The following is a 23,877-nucleotide window of genomic DNA, read 5'->3' on the forward strand; positions in this document are numbered from 1 at the left end:
CCAACATCAAGATGACTACCTGAGCGCATTCATCCCCCTGGACAGATCTGAGACACTGCACCACCTAGAAGACAACATTAGCCCGGATGAGGTTAGAGAAGTAATCAGTAATTTACTTTGACGTAAGACACCTGGCCCTGATGGCTATACTGCCACATTTTATAAAGCTTATGCCGCTCTCCTGATGGAGCCTCTAGTACATGTTGTTAATTCATTTTTGACATCTGGATTGGGCATGGATATCATGCTGGAGTCACACATTACTCTCCTCTTGAAACTGGGTAAACCCGCCTGAAGTGGTTTGCTTCCATCCTGGTTGCCCGCCTGCACCACGAATGGCCAACTATAATCGCTCCGACACAATTGGGCTTCATCTGCAACAGGCAGGCATGACTATACACGGCTGGTGGTAGCCCTTATTAAAGCAGCCAAGCGGCGACACCAACCTATGGCCCTTCTACTCGTTGAGAAGGCACTCGATAGGGTAGATTGAAGTTACCTCACTAAAGTTCTGAAAAGAATCCACTTAGGGCTCAAAATGAAAACATTTATCCTTGCCAACTTTTGAAGACCTACCTCTAAGCTCAAAATCAATGGCTCCTTCCCCCAGTCAATTTGGCTTACACGGAGCACTTGTCAGGGATGCTGCTTATTCCCCTCAATATATGCTTTCATGATGGACCTATCTGTAGATAAGATACTGGCTAACCCTCATATTAATGGAGTGGTAGTCAACAGTATAGAACATAAGCTTGCCTTATTCGCAGAGAACATCCTCTGCTTTATAAAGAACACCAACACCACAGTCCCAGTGCTGATGGAGTCCCAGGTATCGGGCTTCAATTCTAATAAGCGGCATGGGTGTTGCTGATCCCCAAACCAGCCTAAATGACCCTATTAGAAGGGGAGGCTTTCAATAGGAGATGCTAGCCATTACTTACCTGGGGATTTATTTGCCGTCCCTGACAAAGACTTATGCTCCTGTAACATACCCCCTTCCTCATGTCCCTCTTCAAGGATCTGTATTGTTGAGGGAAACTTTAGATCTCATGTTTGGGCAGACTTAATAGTTAGAAAATGAACTTTATGCCCCAACTGTTGTACGTCCTCCAAACCTTACGTTGGCCCTGGCTCCGTCTCTTTGTAAACATAACCGAATTAAAATTTTAGATTTTGTATGGAGGCATGTCCCTACGAGTGATGAGAGCAACATTCAGCAAACCTGTCTCGAAGGGTGGACTGAGCTTCCCAGATGTTTCTGCTTATATTCTAGCAGTACAACTCCATCCTTCCCTGGACTGGAACCACAACCCTGACAGAAAGTCCTGGGCTCAAGTGGAACAGGTTTTTTTATCCCTTCCCCCTGCAGGGGCTGCTGTGGCTCCCAACATCATTTGAGGCAAAATCCCACCCACTATTGACTTTGATCATACTAGCTTACTGGAGAGAGGTAAGACAGAGTAGGGCATTCCCGACTTACCCTTTTAGACTCACACTCCTGACACATAAATCTGACTTTACTCTGGGCGTGACCCACCCTGGCTCTTTTTGCTGGGTTCAGGTGCATTCCCACATCCTGGGCAACTTTAACGACAATGGTGACTTAGTAAATTTGTCCTAACTAGACGAGAGAGCTTTAGATTGAGTATAGGACTTCACTGGGAAGGCAGTCCCCCCCACCCAGAAGGTGTGGCTTTTCAGTGTGATGACGTACCCATAAAGTTTTACTATCTCAATAACGTGCACCTTAAAGGCATATAGTGGCTCTACCAATACCTTTTATTGTTGACTCCTTCCAAAAAATACACTTATTTGTTGCAGTGGGAAAGGGAACTGGCTACAGAGATATCTGAAGACACGTGGGGGGCATTTGGCAAAGAGTGGTTGAGTCTTCGATTTGCATCCACTATAAACATAAATCCTATATAATAGTAACTCAATGGTATCTTACATCCGTTGGATTAGCCAAGACGTTTAGGGGTTTGGATTTGTGCTAGAAAGAATGTGAGGAGAGGGGCACGTTTATACATACATGGTGGTCATGCCAGTGATTCAGTTATTTTGGGTTGAGATCCAGAGCAGATCATCACCAACATCGATCTTCCACTTGAACCACTAACGATTCTTTTGGGCAATCCAGTGACCAATAGAATTTTCTCCACAATCACCCCTCAGGGCCACCTACTCTCCCATCAACTCCTCACAGTACAACTATGTGTGGCGCAGATGTGAAAGCAACCACTTCCTCCTTCTTTAAATACATGGTGGGGGACAGTTTGGTCCATCTGTGCCATGGAAAAATTGACTGCTATCATCTGAGACTGGGTGACCAAATACAATGCTTTCTGGCATCCCTTTACTACTCACATCAAATGACTAAATGGGAAAGAGGACTGTGTATAACGAGGTCTAAAACACAACGCACATCTGACATCCACATTATGTCCTCTTGTGAACCTGGTGATGGATCTGTTGTAATGAAATTTTTATGTGAATGACGGGGTGGAGGTTGTATTTAGAATTGATTTTCTCATTACATGTGGGTATAAGTGATCTGCTTTTCCCGCCATTTATGCGCAAGAACTATTATTCGTACCAGAACTATATGATGTGGCATAGCCACTTGTTTTCTCTTGAAAATACAAAATAAAATTGTTAAAAATATGAAACACCTTGAGAGAGGCCTTCAAAAGTAGGGTGAGGGGAGCCCTTGGTTCCTTTAGGTGCCAAACAAGCTTAAGACCATCATTACTATGCTGAGTGACAGGGATTAGGGAGCAGTGTATTTTAAAAGTTGGACTTGTACTATTAACTTTTACATGTCTTTGTAGTGAAAAACTCTTTTTTTTCACTACTTCAATACCTATCTCCCTCTCATATAGAATAAACTGGGTTATCTTATTACTTTTAAGTGATAACTTTCAAGTGGGATTAGGTAAGCAGGTCGAGTTTGGTGTCTAAGGAATTGGATGGTAAAATATGATTTTACGACAATTTTGTAAATGCCACTTTTAGAAAGTTTGCATTTTCTTGTCTATTTGGTGCATGCAACCTGGTTCCTGGGTCACATGACAAGGTGTGGCTGGCAGTTGGTCTTTGTATATGAAGGGTGAGAGGGGTGGCATAATGGCCTGAGCTGCCGACTTTGGAGCTGGCGGAACCAGGTCCAAGTCTTGGCATTGGCTTAGCATCTTGTGATTGTGGGCAAATCACTTAATCTCCCTCTACCTACAATGCAGCACCTTGAGATGCTCACAGCTGATTTGCCACGTTTTACAGATCCTGGAGTATTATTATTAATCCCAGACAATGAAGCAAAGGAGCATAAGTGCTGGAAGGATGGGCCATCTCTGACTTGATGAAGGGATGGAGCTATCACCTACCACACTTATCACAAAGGCTACGCCCAACACACACTCAAAGGGTTTTGACACAATTCTATTGAGACCTTAGACAAGCTCGGGCCAGGGCAAGGAGGTAGGAAAATACAAGCACCTATGGTCACAGAAACCTCCAGGGCCTTCTCCTACTTCAAAATGGGCACCAGGTACAAATATTCGACCCTCAGACTCAACTCTCCAGTATACCTCTGGACCTGTGGAAGGCTCAAGACTGATGTTCTGCTCTGCAAGAATGACTGCTACTATGTTGCCTTGCTGCCTGAGTGAAAGGACTGGAACTACAACTTGAACCTAGAACCACCAGAGTAACTCCAAGGGCTAGTTGGCTGGCTTTCTGATCAGAGCCTCAGGGACAGAAAAGGTTCGATCTCAAACCCAGGACCTGGACTCTTCCTTCAGGGAGTCTTACCCCTAAAGTGGTGTCACCCCAGTCCTGGACCATTAGAAGTAGGCTTGATGGTGCTCTGCCAGCCTATCTGTGGTCCTGTGAGCAGAACCGATGCAGTACGATGCCAAAATGGAATGGGCAGTGGGACGCATCCCTCAATGTCGAACCTTGCATCGCAGCACGCAGTGTCCCCGGAACACCCACTGCGCAACACATCCATTTGCAGGCCTTCGCATCACAAGCCTTCATCGAAGGAATCCTCGACAACAACACAAGACTCCACATCACAGCCCGCAGCTTCTTTGGAACTGCTGGAGCAAGAAGCATCTTCGATGCAGGACTTTGCACAGCAAGCCCCTGGTTGACGGCATCATTGGCTACGGAACCACCATTGGACGACGCAACCTTGTCACAGGATCTTGCAATGCTTTACAAACCAGGATTTACAATATTTTGTTCAGCAGCCTTACTGGCTCCCTGTATCCAGCCTGCACTCCATTGTGGGGGACCTGAACTTATGACTTTGTCCCAGTCTGGCGCAACCAGCTAATCACAGTCGGCACTTTGAGCTTTTATGAACTACTTTGACTTCAAAATTTGAAAATGAATATCTCCGGCTCTACTCATTGGATGTTTGTAGTTTGGGTTCAATTTATTAAATTTCACTCACATTTTTCTAAACTGATGTGAGATTTTTCTTGTTCTGTATTTTCACCTCATTACTGTTTGAAGTGCTGCATTAATACTTACACTTTGCCACTAAGTTAAGCCTGACTTCTAGTGCCAAGCTATCAGAGGGTTAAGCACAGGTTAATTAGAGGTCTGCTTTTATTTCACCCTAGCAGAGATTGCAATTGCTGCTTGTGTTGGGTTTCAACCCCCTCAACCAGTAACCCAGTTTATAACAAAGATGTCCTAAAGACAGACGTGATGTTGCGTCCACTGGAAATGGAGGTTACACTGCAAAGTCCACATGTACCAGCAAACACACAGGAACCAGAATAATGTATATGAATAGTAGTCCTATAAGCCTCAGAACCGACTTCAATGAGACACATAATTGATCACAAACTATGTATGTCCTGGGCTCAATACCAGGGTGGGAAGGCTTTTAATACCACAAAGGTCTGATGTCCCTATGAATGAAATTCTAAATATCTACATGAGAAGAAGAAACTAGTTATTTACCTGTAACACCGGTTTTGCAGCTGGACTCTTCTAGATTCACATACTATGCATATATCCTGCCATCTAGTGGTTGGAGTCCGAAAGTGTGACTTGTTTTGTTTTTCTTTTTTTTTTAAATGGGTGTATGAAAAACAGATCATTCTGGCTTGGGCTAAAACCCTGTGTGTGCGCGCGACTGTGAATGCCTGTTGAACAAGCATAATATCACTCTTATGTCTTTATTGTGGTAAGAGTTCAGAGTTACGTGACCTACAAAAAAGTTTATTTTCAAAGCAGTGCTTGTTGTGTGTCCCACCTATGGTGTAGTATACATATTTTTGGCCCACTATCAAAAGAATAGTAATATCTGTAGTCTTATACTTTATTATTTAATCCTTTATTTATTTATTTATTTATGAACTACGAAGTTGAATACATATGACATCTTTATGAAGACGTGTAGCATTTTGTTGTGCTATTAATTTGTCCTTATAATGCATTTATGTACCACCCTGGGTTCAGGAGCCCTGTCCTGAGTTTCCCTATTATTACAGTCACACTTTTATTTAATTAATTTATTTGATTAATTCTTATGTTTACTCCTTCACCGGAGAGGTGGGAGGGTCATATGTGAACCTGGAAGAGTCAAGCTATAAAATTATGACATTGGTGGGGTTCACCTATAAAACCTTTATGTGCGTTACAAACCAATATAAAGCTGCACATTGAGCATAACAGCACATTGCAATAAGTACAGACATCTTAGGCATGCTGATGTTTACCAAATTTGCTAAATGCTTCCATGAAGCATTTTGAAAGTTTTACGCTCATGCATGGAGCAGTTCACCCATGGTCAAGCTCCTATAGTATAGTAAAGAGTAAATTCTTTAATTGTCCTTTATAGTTTTCGGAAGAATCTTCAGTTCCCTGCATAAAAGCTCCCAAATACCTGGAGAGTATTTAAAAAAGGCAGGGAAATAACTTGTGCTGTTGCATGAGGAATAATGTGAGTAGTGGCAAACAAGCTCCTATGCTCAAGAATAGCCCCTCATGCAACCTTTCTTCTATCTCCTTGATGCTTCTGGCGGGCTTCCTTTCTTGCACCTCTCTGCTTATCTATTTTCTCCGCAGTGTGAAAGGTACCTCTGATCCCCAGGGTGGAAAACATAATCTGAGAGCTTGCACACGCACCAAGGGGGTTGTAGCCCAAGCCAGATGGGCAAGTTACTTACTTTTGGTAACGTCTTATCTGGTATAGACAATATCTAGCTGCAGATTCCTCACCTTAGAATTTCCCCAAGGGTCATCCTGGATCTGGAGATTTTTCTTGAGAGGTACCCCTGCACGCTGTTAGGTGACATCGATTTGCTCTGTGTCCATGCTAAATATGACATTGCAGGCCCTATATGGGTGCCACTCCAGCGCACTGATGTCAGTTTCTTTTTATGACTTTCCACGCCAGATGTGCAGAACCATAAGGAAACACACTACTGGTTCGCCAAAACTAAGCCCCTGAAAGAAAAATCCCTTTTCCCATAAATCAGTTCTCATAGAGGGGAGGAAAGATAGGGTGGTAAGGAATCTGCAACTAGATATTATCTCTACCAGATAAGGCGCTACAGAAGGTAAGCAACTTGTCCATCTGATAGAGACAACTAGTCGCATAGGTCTAAGACCGAACGGGCAAAGAACTAGTCCCTACAGATCTGACTGGCCAGGCAGTAATGTTTGGTAAACGTGTGCAGAGATGACCACGCTGCCACGTGACAGATGTAAAGGACTGGAACTCTGCATTCTCACTCAGTGGTTGCAGGTGTAGTTCTTGCAGAATAAGCACGCAAACCTTCAGGTGGTTGCATCTTGGACAGTGCAGGACAGATTTTAATGCAGAGTATGACCCTTCAGGAGATGGGTTGATTCTGCCTGCCCAACCTTTCTTCGTACCCACATAACAATCAAAAAGTTGATCATCCACCTAGGACTCTTTGCTGCGATCAAGGTAGAGCACCAATGCTCTTTTTGGGTCCAGGCAGTGGAGTCTTTCTTCTTCATAAGAAGGATGTGGGTATGCAGAAAAGGTAGGAAAGGGGATGGATTGGCCTAAATGAAAGGGTGTGACCACTTTTGGCAAAAAGGAAGTCCTAGTGCGAAGCACCACTTCTTCAGGATAAATGGAAAGGTAGGGTGCCTTAAATGACAATGCCTGCAGCTCACTCACCCTGCGGGCAGAGGTAATGGCCTCAAGGAAGGCTGTTTTCAAGGTGAGAAGCCTGAGGGGATAATTGTGGAGAGGGTCAAAAGATGAGTAAGACCTTTGAGGAACCTAGTTACAATAGCAGTCTTAAACAAAGAAGGTAGATCAGGCAACCTCAAAAACACAGAAATAGCATATACATAATCTGTGAGAGTGCCCATGGAAGAGCCCTGTTGTGCCAGAGAAAGGATAAACAACAGTAACTCGGAAAGAGGGGCAAAAAGGGGGTCAACAGACTTGTCTGTGCACCATGCCACAAATTTATTCCAACAACAGGCATATACCATTTTTGGTGGAGGGACGCTTGGCTGCCAAGATTACTTTACAGACTTCGGGCGGAAGGTCAAAAGCTGTCAATTGTCGCCACTCAATCTCCACGCAAGAAGGTGAATGCTGGACAAATTCAGGTGGGGAACCCTCCCCTGCTGCTGCAACAGATGATCCTCCCAAAGCAGCAGTCTGATCGGAGGATCGATGACCATGCTCAGTAGCTTGGGATACTAGACTCTCTGTGCCCAGTCCAGAGCCACAAGAATGACTTGGGCCCGGTTATTACTGAACTTCTTGAGTACTCTGAGCAGAAGTGGTATGAAAAATCTCCAGATCCAGATTGACGTCTATGGTAAGGCATCTGCAACTAGATGTCTCTTTCAGATGGATCTGGTTTCACATACACCCATTTAAAAAAAATGAAAAAAACAAAACAAGCAGCACTTTCCAACCACAACCAGTAGATGGCAGGATATGTGCATAATATGGAAATCTACAAGCTGTCTATGCTGCACAACTTCGATATGCATATGGGAAACCTATGGGGACAAAGAAAGACAGTCTTCGCTCAGAGGTGATCCACCTTGAACAGCCTCTCCAAGTTATGGTAACACGTGCTCGCAATCTGAGAAGGTGGACCACCAACATCATCATCAGCCCCCCTCGTAAAGCCAGGTGATGGAGGCAAGGGCAAAGGGTACCATTACAAACTGCTCTGCCCCTACCACACCCTGAAGATAGCATCTGTAATAATACAGGACTGCACATGGAATTATGTGTTGTGCAAATTCAAGGATACCATCCAAACACCCAGGTTCAAGTCAGTGAGAACCTGAGGTAAACTGAGAATTCAAAGTTTTTGGGGCGAAAGATCCAAAATCAGCTTGAGGCATCGAACCTTCTTGGGCAACAGGAAGTTGTTGGACTAACTCTCCTCTTCAGTTTCTAGTACCCTCTTGATGGTCTCCAATAGTAAAAAGAGGCTTAACCCCCTGCAGAAGGCAAGCTGCATGATCTGCTACCATTCAAGTAGGAACGGGAGTCCCACCAGTATGAAATGATGGAATTTTAACCGGTTAAGGAAAAAATCGAAACCTGCTTCCTACCGGTTAAGAATGGTTAGGAAAGGTAAAATTGAAGTGACTGATGAGGCGGAAGAGGAGGTTTTTTAAGATTGCTGCCCTTGATAGTGCCCAAGGCCTTTGGGGTTGCATATATTCTGGGCAAACTGAAGGGAAGAAGTTGATAGGCCTCTGTAATTTTTGTACTTCTGGTGAAACTGGTGTACCAGTAAGAGCAATTCGTGGGTGGGGGTCGATTAGTTCTTTTCCAGAAAGTGCCTGGATCCGTTGAAGGGCATGTCCAGTAGAGACACTTGGTCGTCACTGGAAAACACAGTACTGCAGGCAAGCATGATGCCTGATCACTAAAATGGATGCTTATGGCCTGGCCCAAACAGTCTGTTGCATTAAGGCCAGCCCACAGAAAAAGTCAGTTAATGCTGGTAAGTATGTTTGAGCTGAATACTCTTTCTAACTGTAGATTCCTCCCCTTGTGAGTAGTATCCAGATGCCAGACTGGATCTGGAAACTTTAAAGAAGTATTTTACTTCTGCGTGTCAAGAGGTGGCGTGAGTGGTTCCGCACCGATGTCATTGGTAGAAAAGAACCTCTGATCTTACCACCTACTTATCTAGGAAGAATGTTGGGTTGACAGAAAGTCTTACAACTCACTCACAAGCATAGCTGATGATATGGCAATGATAAGTACTGTCAACTGTGCAACAGTTCAAAAGGGGTGCACATCAAAAAGGTGAAAACAAGGTTCAACTCAAGCTGTGACTGAAAGTATTGCATCCTTTCAAAAATCTCACCAACAAACAGTTGACTTAAATAAAGGCAGAAGACCTGTTACGTGCAAAAAAGTAAAAAATGTCTGACAGCCTTAACAGTGCCCCTCCTGGGCCAAAGTCAAAACAAACAACAAAAAATGTGCAAATTGGTTTGTACTGGATCACTTTGTCAAGTGGCGCACAAAGCCATTTACCTGCTTCAAACTGGTGTACATCAATTTTGTTGAGGAACGATACTCTGTCAAAATAACCTCATTGGAAAGGCTAAAGGAGGTTAACAGCTGTGCTCATTTTCTAAACATGGAGATGCAAATTGTGCCAGGCCGGGTGCAGTACACTGCCCTGCTGCTGTGATTGAAGATTTGCCAGAAGTGGCAGCTTGATCAGAGGACAGATACTCATGGCAAGGAGTTTCAGGTACCACACTCTCCTCTCCTGGCCCAATCCGGTGCCACTACGATGACTTGGGTCTGGTTATTCATGATCTTCCTCAGAATTCAGGGTAGGAGAGGCAGCGGCAGGAAGACATACATTAGTCCCGAGCTCCACTAAAGATGTAATGTCTCTGAGCGAGAGCAGTTTTTTAAAGTCCAGCGCACAAAAAATACTGACATTGAGCGTGCTCAGACCTGGTGAAAAGATAAAGCCAGGGCTCTTTGTATTGCTGGAAAACAATCTGAGCCACCTACATGAGTAACTGCCATTTGTAATCCATTAAGGGTCGGCATCTGAGTTAGTCTGCCCTGGAGTTTGTTCACCATCAGAGAAATTCCCAGGTGGTACAGTCACTTCGACAGACATACAGCCCCCTGGCACAGGACCCAAGACCCCACCTTACTTTATCTGTTGCAGTACCACATGGTGATGATGTTGTTCATGAGCACTTAAATCAGCCTTCCTCTGATGGTAGGCAGGACGGCCTTTAACAACAAGCTAATTGCTTTCAAATACAACAAACTGATGGGGAGTCAAGTATCCATCGAAGACCGGAGGCCTCTGATCTCCACCTCTCCCAGGATTGTATCGCGAATCCAGAAGTGATGCATCCGTCCAATCGCAGTCCAGTAGCCACCAGCGCAGGCTGCTTGCATTCACCTCCGAAATCTAGATACAATCTGACAGATTTCCCAGGTACTGTGCTACATGGGACTGAGGTCCCAGTGCAGAGCCCGCATGTACCATCTGGTAAGTCTGATCAGCAAGCGGCAGGGAAACAACAATCCTAGCAGCCTCAGAGTTGTTCAGATTGAGATACAGGACAGAGGCAGAAACATCAGGACCATAGCCATAATATACCGGACCCTCCGCTCCCGAGGAAATGTGCAAAACTTTACCATATCCAGAATGGTTCCAGCACATTGGTAGTGAACCTCAACAATTTTAGGAGGTTCGCCATGGTTGGGAGGTGACTGACGGCTCCTTGGGGTGAGTCCACCTTCAAAAGCCAGTTGGCAAGGTAGGGAAAAACTTGAACCAGTAACCTGTAAAGGTGTGGTGTGACAAACGCCATCAATTGCTTAAACTCAGAGCAGCACTGGTGAGGCTAAATGGAAACACTGCAAACTAAAAATGTTCATGGCCCACAGTGAACATATGGGCTTGCAGGACGTTAATATGGAAATCAGAATCCTGCCTATTCAACACCACCATATAGACTCTGGGATCTACAGAAGGCACGACTTGAAATAGCGTGAACATTTAGCATTTTTCGTTCATTCATTCAAAAACTTTATTTCAGCCGAAAGGCCATAAAACTACAACATGAAAACAGCAACCATAGATTTAAAAGCAGTTAAATATCGTCTGGTAATACAAGTTCTAATAGGCACAGGTTACATAATTACAGATTTGTGAAAAGTGACAGTGGGTGGCGTGCAAATAGATGTATAATAGCATGTCTCCAACTGACAATAAAGTGCTTAATAAGCTAGGCTAGAAATGCAATGGAATGTGCATCAAACAAGCAAGACAATAATTATTATCATAAAAATTTCTGAAGAGTGCAAATGCAATAAACTAATAGAGGTACTAGTACGGTTTTACAAGCCTAGGGCCAGAGCATCAATGTAAAACAGCATTTACTCTGTGTACAGTTTCACGAGCTAATACAAGGGAGAACAAAAACCTCAATGCATGGTCACTCATGTGCTCCTATAAGTATGGTGACTGTCCTACACAAATACTAGCTATGCCAGGTGTTGAAGATTAAAAATATATGTTTTTCAAAACTCCAGCCCTTGGCGTGTCTTTAAATAAGAGATAATCACTTACCTATACATCATACTAAAAGTACTCTGCATAAGAGGTTTGGAGACTAGTACATCCAATTTATGTTAACCCTAGTATCTAGAGGTAGGTAATTGGTATAGTGGGTTAAAGTGCTAAAATAAAGTGTGTTCTGTTTCATTTATGACAATCAGCTTTATTCAGGTGGCAAACCAGTGGATGGTGTAGAGTGCTACAAGGGTAGAACGAAAACATTTGCCATTCAGCTTGAAGATAGCTACGTAGGCCTAATATGATTGAAGTACTGAAATCTGTCCTAGGAATTCGAAAGACTACCCTGTAGCAATCCACTCCAAGTCTAGTACAGATAGGTTTCAGCCATGTTCTCCTAGGTTTGGTGCAAGCAGGGCAAAAGAATAGAACATGGTCTGTGCCCTCAACACTGAAGGTGCAAAACTGCCAGTTTTTGCTTTTAAATGATCTGGAGTCCCATTTATAGGTGAAGGTAGTCACGGACAAAGTGCCAAGTCTTAATTTTAAAAGCAAAGTTTGTGATAGAGGTGGAATGTATGCATCCATGTACATTTCTAATTTGGGAATGGACTTGAACAGGAACTCTTCAACCAATCTACCCACCTTAGCATCCCAATGGTAATGATCAATTATATCAGAACAGCATTTTTCTTTCACAATTGCTTTTCTGTTGCTTTTTCTTGAGAACGGGTTAGACCAATACATACCCAATCCTAGCATTTCCAGTTGCTCTTTAAGGTACCAAGCGATGGACCCACTATTCCCTAGGCTAATGACCTTCTCGAGTGCCAGTCTGTACGTGGCCAGTTATGGAGTGGACCAGATTCTGATCCAGAATAGTATCAGCTTCAGTCTTTCCTGGTTGTCTATCCTTTTAAGGCCTGTGTCAAAAAATATTGGGACTGTCTGTGTACTTTTAACATCAATTTTATCAAGTTATTTTCTTTAGACAGTAAGCGACTCAAATTCCCTATGGTCCAAGTTTCTGAGCTATAAAGAGATGCTAATTGAGCCCTGGACTTGTAGATCTTAATTACAGGAGAGAGAGACTTGAGAGTTGTCTTGCATTTTTTGATGATTGCAGAAGTGCTATGGGTGAAGGTCAACTCGGATTTCAGAAATTGGGCCCTCCTGTTCGCGGATTTATCAACCCTAACTCACAGGTAGTCAAAATTATCTACTTGCTCGAGTTTAGTCCCCTCCTCCCCCACCAGCAGAAATCCCCTTTAAAGGACGTGTGAACTTTTAAAACCATTATCTTTGTTTTTCTAGAGTATACTTCTAGCTAATGGAGTTTGCAATACTTGGCAGAATGGTTCAATAGATTCTGCAATCTACTTGGGGTGCGAGAAATGAACGTATTATTGTCTACTAATCCTTCCACATGAAGGCATTGAAAGGGCAAAGAGATAAAATAAGAGGAAAGCTTCCATCCTTCTTTGGCATAAGGAAACAGAGGAAGTAACACCCAATTCCTACTTTTAAGTTCTGATTTCTTTAGAGACAAGGTACTGTACTTTCTGCCGTAAGGCAGATAAATGGTCTTTGGTCAGTTGCCCTTATGGTGGTGGAAAATGCAGTGGAAATTAATGAAATGGGAGGGCATAGCCTCACAGTACAATTTGAATGACCCACTTGTTTGAAGTGAGGACTTGCCATCTTTGGAGGAAATATTGGATTCTGCCTCCATCAGGGTAGCATTTTGCCTTCAAGGACACACTAAAGATGTTTTAAAGCTGCAGATGCTCCACTGGTGTGGGACTGCGTTGCATGTTGTTCCTGATGTCTTTTTTAACCACAGCCTTGGCAAGGTTGAAAGGCCTGCTCTGCTGGTTGAGCGGCCAGATGCTGCAGCAACTGAAACATCCTAATAATGCCACAAGTGTGTGAAACTGTTTGGTGTGGCCCGGAAAATCCGAGGAATGTACTATGGCGCTGCTTTCTTTCAACCGTTTCAGGAACAAATCTACCTTGTCATGAAAAAGACCAGAGCCATTGAACGGCATGTTTGTCAAAGAAGTCTGGCTATCCCTGGAGAATCCATTAGACCTCATCCAGGTGTGGCGCTGGAGTACCACAAAGGTACACATTGCTTGAGCTAGACAGTTGGGCGTGATCAAAGCAGACAGTATTACAAACTTTGCTGTTTCGCAGTCATCCTAGATAGCTTGGGTCAGGGAGGCCCTGAGGTCGCCAGGAATTGCAGGCAATACTTGAGCCACGGAGTTCCATTAAGCATGGGAGTAGCGGCCCAGGAGGCACCTGGCACTCAATGAATGCAGAGCATGGCTTTTGGAAGAAAAGATAATTTGCAAAAGAATTCTCTTACTTTACCAAGCTCTCCGGTGTGGGATGCTGTGTGAGAAAGTCAGGGTTGCCTGGTGATGGACAATGGTGGTGAGCAACCAGTCTAACTGAGGGCTCTGAACATTATTTCACTCAAGTCTCCAAGAGGCTATCCATTAGGGCCTCTTTCAATGGTAAGAAAGGAGTTGTGGGTCTAGTACTTCCGCTGCCCTCTGCATGACAGCGAAGGAGGTGCTCTCTTAGGTGGCAGGACCAGGAGGAGAAATGAGGCCAGTATCTAGAGAAGTATCCAGGCTACTGGCATCTTGAATTTCTTCATACCAATTTTCCTCATCATGTTTGATGTCAAAATCATTCCCGTCACTGAAAATGTCACTGTCAGAATCAGTGGCGAAAAGATTGAATAAAGTTTGAGCCCTAACTTGTGGTAAGGGCAAGGTATCAGAATTTGAATGGGTTGCCTGCGGAATGTGCTTCAGTGGAAGCTAGGTGCAGCCTCAGTGAAGGTTGTGGTGGATTCTGTTCTCAGTCAGAAAGCACAATGAGCCGGAAATTTTACCCCAGTGTTGGTCACCGCTGTTGTTTCAAAGGAAATAGCGCAGATGGTGGCACTGGAACTGAAGTCGGTACCAGAGCTCATGCTAAACTCTATGGAGGTTCGAGTGGCATAGATAGCGCAGAGGGAGAACCTATAGGCAAAAGCCCGAATAAAGGCAGAAGCAAACCTTGGGGCTCAAAGGTACACCTGAGGGAATCAGTAAATTGCAGAAAATGCACAGCATGAAGTCCTTAAAGGCCTCCACTTTCTACAACATCAGAAAACAGACCCGGAAACTGGGGGCTGTAGGATGTTTATCAACAAATTAGCCTTCCTTTTTTACTGTAGGCAACTGGTGGAACTTGAAGTAGGCCCAGATGGGTCAGCTGACTCCAGGGCAAGACCTTACGGCAGAAGTATGACTGGAGGTCCCTTGAGGCGCCATAAGTCCTGAAGGCATTCCAAAGGGGGCTGGTATTGACCTCAAGATTTACAGAATGGCCTTTTTGAAGGCCTCTACATGTAGTGTGATTGACCATGGCCTGGAAAACTCTGGGTGTGGCAGGCCAGCCTCAAGAGGTGCTTGGAGTCAGAAGATGCCTGCAAGTCATGAACTTTGGAGTGTCAACTTCGCAGCTTCTCGCCTGATCTGGAGCGTGAAGAGGCGGAGGTATCCCACTTGGACTTCTTGCATTTGTAGTGTGATTTGGCTTGGGAGTGACCTAGCAATTTGGTGGAGGAACAGCTCCGGGACTACTAGCACTATTAGGAACAGTGGTGCAAGTGTGACCTCCTCCTGTATTCTGTAATGTAGCATTTCACATCCACTCGCTGATCATAGTCAGATAGTTCAGGGAGCGCTTGTCGCACCAGCTCTGAATCACAACATGCAAATGTCATGCGGATCCATGATTGCTCTATACTTTCTGCAGTTGGCATATAGGTTGAAACCTGTCGTTCTGAAGGGGCATGCTATGGTTGCTGTATTTAGGGGTTGGTACAACCAAAAAAGTGTACCACCCACTTTGAGCGGGAGAAACTCTTGTTTGGCGATTAGTGCTTAAGATTATTCTAAAGAGAAACTGCAGTTAGAAATATCCATCAAAAATCACCATACTCTCAGTCTGGAATTATCAACCATCCACAAAACCACAGGCCTGGTCTGAAATTGGCTTCACATTTTCTCTGCAACTCAGACACCTTTTGATTTAGGCACAAGCTTCTTTTCACAAAATTTCTGTTCATTCAGCTCAAAGATTAACAACACATGGCTCACTGCTGATATTACTGCCCCTTTGCTACGTAACCCAAGGGGTGTATTATTCAGGGTCATGGAATTGTACCCATCAGTAACATAGGCAGATGCCAAAGTCAATCATTTGCAACTGTACTGTGAACAAGCCTGCAAACCCAACCCTACCCCACAATCACCCTACACTGTGAACTGAAAAATGGCAAGTAGATTCAAGACTGTCAATAAATAATGATAGCAATATATATCAAACCCCAGAAGCTTCTTACTGTGTATTTCAATCAACACAGGGAGATTGGGAAACAGCAGCAACAACTCGTCCTGAGACAGAAGGTTTTCTTTCTTCATACGCTGGTAGAAAATGAGATCAAGCACTCGTAGGATCCTTGAGTGAGACATCTCAGTTGCAAACAGCTCTGCAACATAATAAAAAGAGATTAGGAGTGTCCAAATCTAGCAAGAGACCACTGGAATCTAAATGTCGCATGAACAAAATATTCAGAAGGCAATTCACCTTTTACTATGGCAATGTGCTCCAAATTAGTGTCAACTGAATCTACACGTTTTAAATTAACAAAAGGTAGCTTATCCAAGATCACATATTCAAAACATGCAAAAGTCACCAACTACCCAATAGATTACTTAGGGCCTCATTACGACTCCAACAGTCTTAGGAATGCCGGGGCCGATGTTGTGGTCTGACATCCACGATTATGAGTGTGACGGTTGCACCTCGGTCGGACCGCCAGCACCGCCACTTCTCCTCCACTGGAGGGGCTGGCAGTCCTAATCCTCCAGGGCAGCGCTGCGAGCAGTGCTGCTCTGGCGATTATGACCCCCCTCTCTGCCAGCTTTTACATGGTGGTACCACCTCTCCATGTAAAGGCTGGCGGAGACTGGGTGCAGGGGGTCTCATGGGGGCTCCTACACTGCCCATGCACTTGACATGGGCATTGCAGCCCCCCCCCCCACCCAATAGCCAGCCCCATCGTGCTTTCACTGTCTGTTGACAGTGAAAAGCAGAATTGGTGCTGGTGCAACCTATGGAATGCAACATTGCCGCCGGCTCAGTTGTGAGCCAGCTTCAATGTTGTGGGGGGCACCGCAGGACGGGGACAGCACTGGTAAACAAGTATCTCTCAGAGTGCTCCAAAAACTGCAAAAGAATTAAACAAACACAACATGTATAAATTAACACAAAGTATTAACAGAAAAAGCACTTGCAAAGTCAAAAGTTTAGCTGCCAGCCTTTTGGCTTTGTCAGTGATTGTTTTGGCCTGCTGGGGCCTCACAGATATATATTTTTTTAAAACAGTAGCTAAAAGGAAAAATATACTTTAGTACCAAAAAACAGAGAGTACCTTATAAGTCCCAGCACTGAAGAGAACTAATTCATGTGTGGATGTGTGCTCCTTGTGAAAGAGTAGAATGCAGTCAACAGAAAAATAAGTATACATTTCCACCCCCTCCACCCTCAACCACCTCGGGCAAAAATCCAGATCCCAAAGGATACAGTGAATCATAGGAAAATGAAATATCTAAGAAAGAAGTGACTCAAACAGACAGACCACCAAAGAACAAAAATATATTTCCACTGTAAAAAGCACCTCCACCATGCACTGCTTACAACCTCACACATTACATCACTAATGCAATGTTCTATGACATCACTCATGACATCGCTGATTGTGTGCAGTATGGGCTGGCCCTGCGTCCAACTCCCTGGAAACAGCTACGATGTTGCCGGCCTTTGGCCATGTGGTGTCAGCTGCAGGGGCCTGGCTTTCAGCAAGGCCCTGCGTCCAACTCCCCACAGGCAGCCAACCCAACGGTGAGCAAGGTCTTTTAACATGCCCATTGGGCAGTTGGCGCAAAGAGCTGACTGGCAATCGGGCCCTGTGGCCAAACCACCAGCAAGCTGCCAACCCCACGGTGTGCACATCTTTTGGTAACACGGCACAGGGTTGGCCTTCAGGCCACAAGTCCCCTATCCCTGGCCCTGGGGGCCAAAACAAACATATTAAGGGGAGGGGTCGTGCAACCACACCCGAGCCTTAACTGTATAAGGGAACCCATTCCCAGGGCCATATTCCAATAAAAAGGGGAGTGGGCCATGTGGCCCACCTACTCATACCTTAAAAGGTACCTGGCAACCCCTCCCCTGGCAACCAAATACAATTTCGAGGGGCATCCCCGAAGGCCTAAAAAGGCTTGCAGAGGAAGGCCGTGAGGCACCCCTTCCCGAGCCTTACTAGGCCCCAGGGACCCTATGCCCCTGGCCAAATATAATAAAAAAGGGGAAGGGTGCCGTGCGCCCCCTCCCACAGAGCCTTTATAGGCCCGTGGACCCCATGCCTTCATAGGTCCGTGGACCCCATGCCTTCATAGGCCCAGGGACCCCATGCCATGGGGCCGTGTGTTATTTTGAAGAGGAAGGGGACATGTGCTCCCCTCCCAAAGGCTTCTTAGGCACCAGAGACCTCATTACCCAGGGCCAAATTACATAAATTAGGGAATGGGTCTGCGTACCCCCACCCCCTCTCCCCCCAGGACTTTTTGGACCAAGGGGACACCATACCCTGGGGCCATATTTATTAGAAAGGAAAGGGGGCTCCATACCCAACTAAGTCTTAACAGGCCCCGCAGAGCCCATCACTCAGGCCATGTATTTATTTATTTTTTTAAAGGGAAGCCGGTCCCCCTTCCTGAGCCTATTTTGGCCCAGAGGACCCGGTCCACCGACGACTACTTTAATTGTAGGTGGGGGCCCACATGGGACACCCACCAAATACCATGTTTGGGACCGTGTTCGGGGGAAATTTAAAAAGACACCCGCCAGGCAGGAACAAACATTTCCCCGACTGCTGAAGTCAAGGCTGGAAAAGTTCTGTGTCTCGGGGGTGGGCCTCCCAGGACACAGTCACTTAGCTGGCCCTGGGGATGGGGTCCCCGGGACCTATAAAGTCTTAGGGTGGAGGGCCATCATGCATGCGGTCCTTAACGTTTTTTTAATTTTTTTTTTTTTGCAAACGGCCCTCAAAAATGGGGTCCTCAGGGCCTTCACAGGCTTGAGGAGGAGGAGGGGTGCACAACCACCTTCTATTTTATTTATAAAATCAGCACGGGAGTTTGGGGTCCACGGGCTCTTCACAGGCTTGGAAAACAGTGCCACGGTCCCCATCCCCTTTTTACCATTGTCTCAGGGAAAGGGGTGGCAAGCCCTAGTCCCCTTAATTAAATATGCCCTGCCTTGGGGGATGCAGTTCCCGGGGTCCAAAAATCGGCTGTGGAAGGAGGGCTCTAGTCACACACACCCTCCTCCTATATTTAATAAAAAGTACAGCAGCTGCCTTTTTATTTTTTTGGTGTGGCAAAAAACGCTGATTTTATTTATTTTCTTTTTGGGCCCCCCTCTCCACAGGGCCTTAGAGGGCCGGCGGTATCCCCTACCCTACCCCCCTCATACATATTTTTTTAAACTTCAGGGCAGGGACTAGATCCATAAGACTAGATCCATAAGTCCATGGCTTCTGGCAACATTTTTCTCACTTTGCCAATCAGAGAGCTTGATCCCACACAAGTGAATTGGCCCAAGTGGAAAAAAGCTCCCAGGCCAGTCAGAACATTCCATTTTTTCAAGGGACTCTCGCAAGAGACCTCAACCCCTACCAGCCCGATATACAAATAATTTCAAACCTTAATATCTTAAAACTACTGAATGGATTTACACCAGATCACAAAAAGCACAAACTGCAAACCTGCCAAATTTTGCGAGAGACAGAGTGTGAGAGAGAGAGATGAGAGAGAGTGTGTGTGAGAGAGCGAGTGCATGCATCGCTCTCTCTCTCTCTCTCTGAGGAATAAGGATGAAATAAGTGTAAATGCGCCACAGACCCATGGATCCAGTTATAGTTAAATTCAGATTTCACACACACAAAAGCTCAGAAATTCAGTTATATTAACCTCAAGAAACTAACTCGTGCCCTAAGGTAACTATAACTCACTTCCACACCATGCACTGCTAATTACCCCACATATTACATCAGTCATGACATTTACTATGATATCATTGTTAATATCACTGCAACATTTGCAATAAAATTATTGATGAGAAAACTCTGCATGGCCGAGTGTGAGTTATAGTTACCTTAGGGCACGTGTTACAGTTTCTTGAGATCTGACACATATACATTTAAGTAAAATCAAAGCCAATTCTAAAAATACAAACGCCACTCCAGGGGCACATAGGAGACAAGAGCCAATTTAAGTACTCATTTGCTAAATATGTGAGAAATGCTTTCCAATTACTTCAATAGTCGCATCAAGATATTTGGCATGTTCTACATGAAGACAGGGGTGTAGCTATACATAGTGCAGCAGGTGCAGAGGCACCAGGACTCAAAGATTTGAAGAGCTCACTGCATCCCAATTATTGATGGTCTCACTTTCCAGTAGAGGGCTTTTGGGGCCCATTTTCCTTCATCACATTAGGGCCCCTAGCACCCTTGCTACACCACTGCATAAAAGTATCACACATCTTCTAATGTGAGAAACAGAGAGGAAAGGGTGTGGGATAATACTCCAGTATGCACAATGAACACATTTTTTACGCTCGTGTTGTGCTCTTTCTGGTGGATACTCTATCTAACTCCAGATTCTCACCTTTAAATATAGCTTAAGCAGGAGACAGGATCTGGATGCTCTCATACTAATGCTCCCATTGGCTGCTAGGTGACTCAGTGTTCACTTCCTTCCACTCCGTAAGTGACAGAGTGGAACCACATATAAGTGCCCCACCTGCACTCCAACATCAGTTTGTTGCTTCACTCTCTCCGTGTTTGCGGATGCAGTGTACAAAACATCTGGTGGTACCACTGTGTAGATCTCTAATTTGGATCCCTTTCAAATGGTAAAGAGTGACAACTCCACAGAAAGGGGGGTGGAGTCAGTGAGGTATCGACAGTTAGCGTATCCACCAGAAAGAGCATTCCTTAAGGTAAGTAATCTGTTCTTTGACACCCATGTCGTGGCCTGACAATTGACGAGGACAGGTACTCAACATGTTGACGCAGTCATGGTTCCCTTATCAATGGTGGAAGGGGTTCTTGGACCTTTCAAGGGCTGCCTTTTGGCAAATGCATAGCACATCTTAATGCGGATGGTTATCACCCTCAACAGAGTTCTTTTCTGTACTTTCTTTCTGTTCTTGGCCTCAGAGAACGCCACAAAATCGGATCATCTATCCGATGGTCCTTGGTAGATCAATGTAAAGGCTTTGGGCTCTTTAGTTGTCCAGTCAACGGAGTATTTCTGACTCTTTCAAGGGGTGCGGAGGACTAAACAAAGGAAGATGGGAGTCAAAAGGTGTCACAATGTTTGGTTCTCAAAACTAGTTTATCCGGAAAAAAGGTGGCATATGGTCACTGCACCAGGAGAACCTGGGGTGCACTTATGAGACAAGCTGAAGTGATCACAGTTTTCAGAGTCGAAAGAGGCGCCAAACAGCTATGCATTGGTTTGAAGATGGTGCACATGAGAAGCATCAGGATCAAATAGAGCTCTCACTCTGGCATCCCAAACCCTTTGGGAGGGAAAGTGTGTCAAACTGTTAACAAAATGCAACCCAAAGGGTGACTTAAATAGTGACAATCGATCTGGAAAGTGGAAAGGAAAAAAAAAAATGAAAGGGCCAACTAACCTATAACAATGCTTATTGCAAGAATTTGCTGGCCAAAGACAAAACAAACAAAGCATAAATAAATTGGCTTAAAAAGGGACTATTGTGCGCCTGGCAGCAAGGATGATATTCACATACTCAGGTGGCAGATTGAATGCAGAAAACTGCAGGCACTCAATTTCTACGCATGGAAGTGCAGACTGTGCAGGTTTCGGTGCAGAACCCTTCCCTGATGCTGCGGCAGAATTTCTTCCTAAAGTGGGAGCCTGATCGGAGGACAGATGCTCATGCCCAGATGTTCAAGGTGCCACAACCTCCTGGCTCAATACAGAGCCACTAGAATGACTTGGGAGTGGTTGTTCCTCAAAACTCAAGGCAAGAAAGGCAGTGGTGGAAAGGTGTACGGATGTCCGTGCTCCATAGTAGGCTGAATATGTCTCCTAGAGAGAGCATTCTTAGGAACTCCACAGCTCAGCGTTATCAAAAGGAAATAAAGATCCAGACAAGGTTCTCCCCAATGTCAGATGTCCTTTACCACCTCAGGGTGTAACCTCCATTTGTGATCCACCAGGCACCTCTGGATATACTAGTCAGTTTAGTGTTTGAAGATCCCACCAGAAGGTTCACGATCCAGGAAATACCCTGACACTCAAGACAACTCCAGGCACAGGATCCTGCACCCCACTCCATCCTTCTTATGGTGTTACCACATGGCGGTGGTGTTGTCCATGAGAACCTGTGCCATCCTTCCCCTGATCGTAGGACTTCAAAGCCTTAGGTGGAGGAGGATTTCTGCCTGAGACCAGAGTCCTCCGATCTCCACTTCTCCCAGATGGCCTACTCAAGACAGCAATGATGCATCTGTCATAACAGTCAGCTCTGGGTGGGGAAGGGACAGAGGTCTGCCAGTAGTTGGGCTGTGGTCGTTAAGCCACGACTGAAGATATTTTGCAGTCTCCTCAGACACCTGGATGATGGTAGCCAGATTCCCTTGGTGCTAGACCTATCAAGACTTCAGATCCTACTGTAGAGGTTTCCTTGGTGCTAAACCCACCACAACTTCAGATCTCATTGTACAACCTGCATATGCGCCATCTGAATTGGACAAGCAGGATGCATGATGACCAGGAGCTGCTCTAACTGAGATCCAGGACTGAGGCTGAAACCAACGAGTTACTTATCTCCGGTAACTATTTAACTGGTAGAGACATATTCTAGTTGCAGATCCCTTACCTCAGAATTCCTCCAGATGTCAGTCTGGATCTGGAGATTTTTCATTGAGCAGTACCCCTGTGTGCCGTTAGGTGGCGTCCGTTGACTCCATGTCTGTCGCTGGCACCATGGTCACCGGATATGATGTTGCGGTCGTACATAAGTGCCACTCGGGTGCCCTGATGTCAGTTACTTTTCATGACTTTCCACACCAGAAGTGTGGATCCACGAAGAACACTAATACTGGTGCATCAGAACTAGGGCCCTGAAAGGAAAGTTCCTGTCTCTAGAAATTAGTTCGCAGAGTGGGGAGGATGGATGGGTCCATAAAGAATCTGCAACTAGAATATGTGTCTATCAGATAAATCGTTACAGAAGGTAAGTAACTTCTTCATCTGATAGAGACTTCTAGTTGCATATTCTAGAATAGATACCCTAGCAATACCACCCCTCCCGAGGTGGGCCTGCGAACCAAGATCATATTAGGAAGTCCTGCAGGACGGAAGAGCCAAAGTAGCCGTCCCTGCGGACCTGACTGTCCAGGCAGTAGTGCTAAGTGAACAAGTGCAAGGACACCCACGTTGCTGTCTGACAGATATCCAGGACTGGAACTTTGCATGCTAACTGTGTTGTCCTGGTAGAGTGAGCACGCAAACAATCAGGGGGTTGCTTCTTAGCCAAAGCGTAGCACATTTTAATGTAGGAAAGAATTGATCATTGTAGGATCATTGTAGGAAAGTGCCCCTTTTGGCATGGTTACCCCACCACATTTTGCCTGATATTGATGCTGACTTGACTGAGGGTGTGCTAACCACGCCCCCAGCACCAGTGTTCTTTCCCAAAACTGCACCATTGTTTCCACAATTGGCATACCCCTGGCACTCAGCTAAGTCCCTTGTAAAAGGTACCCATGGTACTAAAGGCCCTGTGGCCAGGGAATGTCCCCAAGGGCTGCAACATGTATTATGCCACCCTGGGGGACCCCTCACAGAGCACACTGCCTTTGCAGCTTCTGTGTGCTGGTGGGGAGAAAAAGTCAAAGTCGATATGGCACCCCTCTCGGGGGTCATGCCCACAAACCAGTGCTTGTGGCATAAGTAAGTCAGCCCTAAGGCAGGGTGCACTATACCACAAATGAGGGCATAGCTGCATGAACAATATGCCTCTACAGTGTCTATGTCTACTCTTAGGCATTGTACGTGCAGTGTGTCCATACTGAGTATATAGGCTGGGAATTTGACATTATCAACACCACAGCTCCATAATGGCTTCAATAAACACGGGGAAGTTTAGTATCAAA

General features: G+C 45.2%; 1 protein-coding gene across 3 annotated transcripts in view; it reads right to left on the reverse strand.

Moving 5' to 3' along the window:
• ARHGEF11 (Rho guanine nucleotide exchange factor 11) overlaps positions 1–23,877 on the reverse strand; it is a 787,362-nt gene that overhangs the window by 249,825 nt on the left and 513,660 nt on the right. For all 3 annotated transcript variants that reach the window (XM_069217872.1, XM_069217873.1, XM_069217871.1), the window contains one exon: positions 15,958–16,104. In XM_069217872.1, the coding sequence (XP_069073973.1) occupies positions 15,958–16,104 (147 nt within the window). The remainder of the gene's footprint in view (positions 1–15,957; positions 16,105–23,877) is intronic.

Source organism: Pleurodeles waltl, chromosome 12 (genome assembly GCF_031143425.1).
Source record: "Pleurodeles waltl isolate 20211129_DDA chromosome 12, aPleWal1.hap1.20221129, whole genome shotgun sequence".
NCBI lineage: Eukaryota > Metazoa > Chordata > Amphibia > Caudata > Salamandridae > Pleurodeles > Pleurodeles waltl.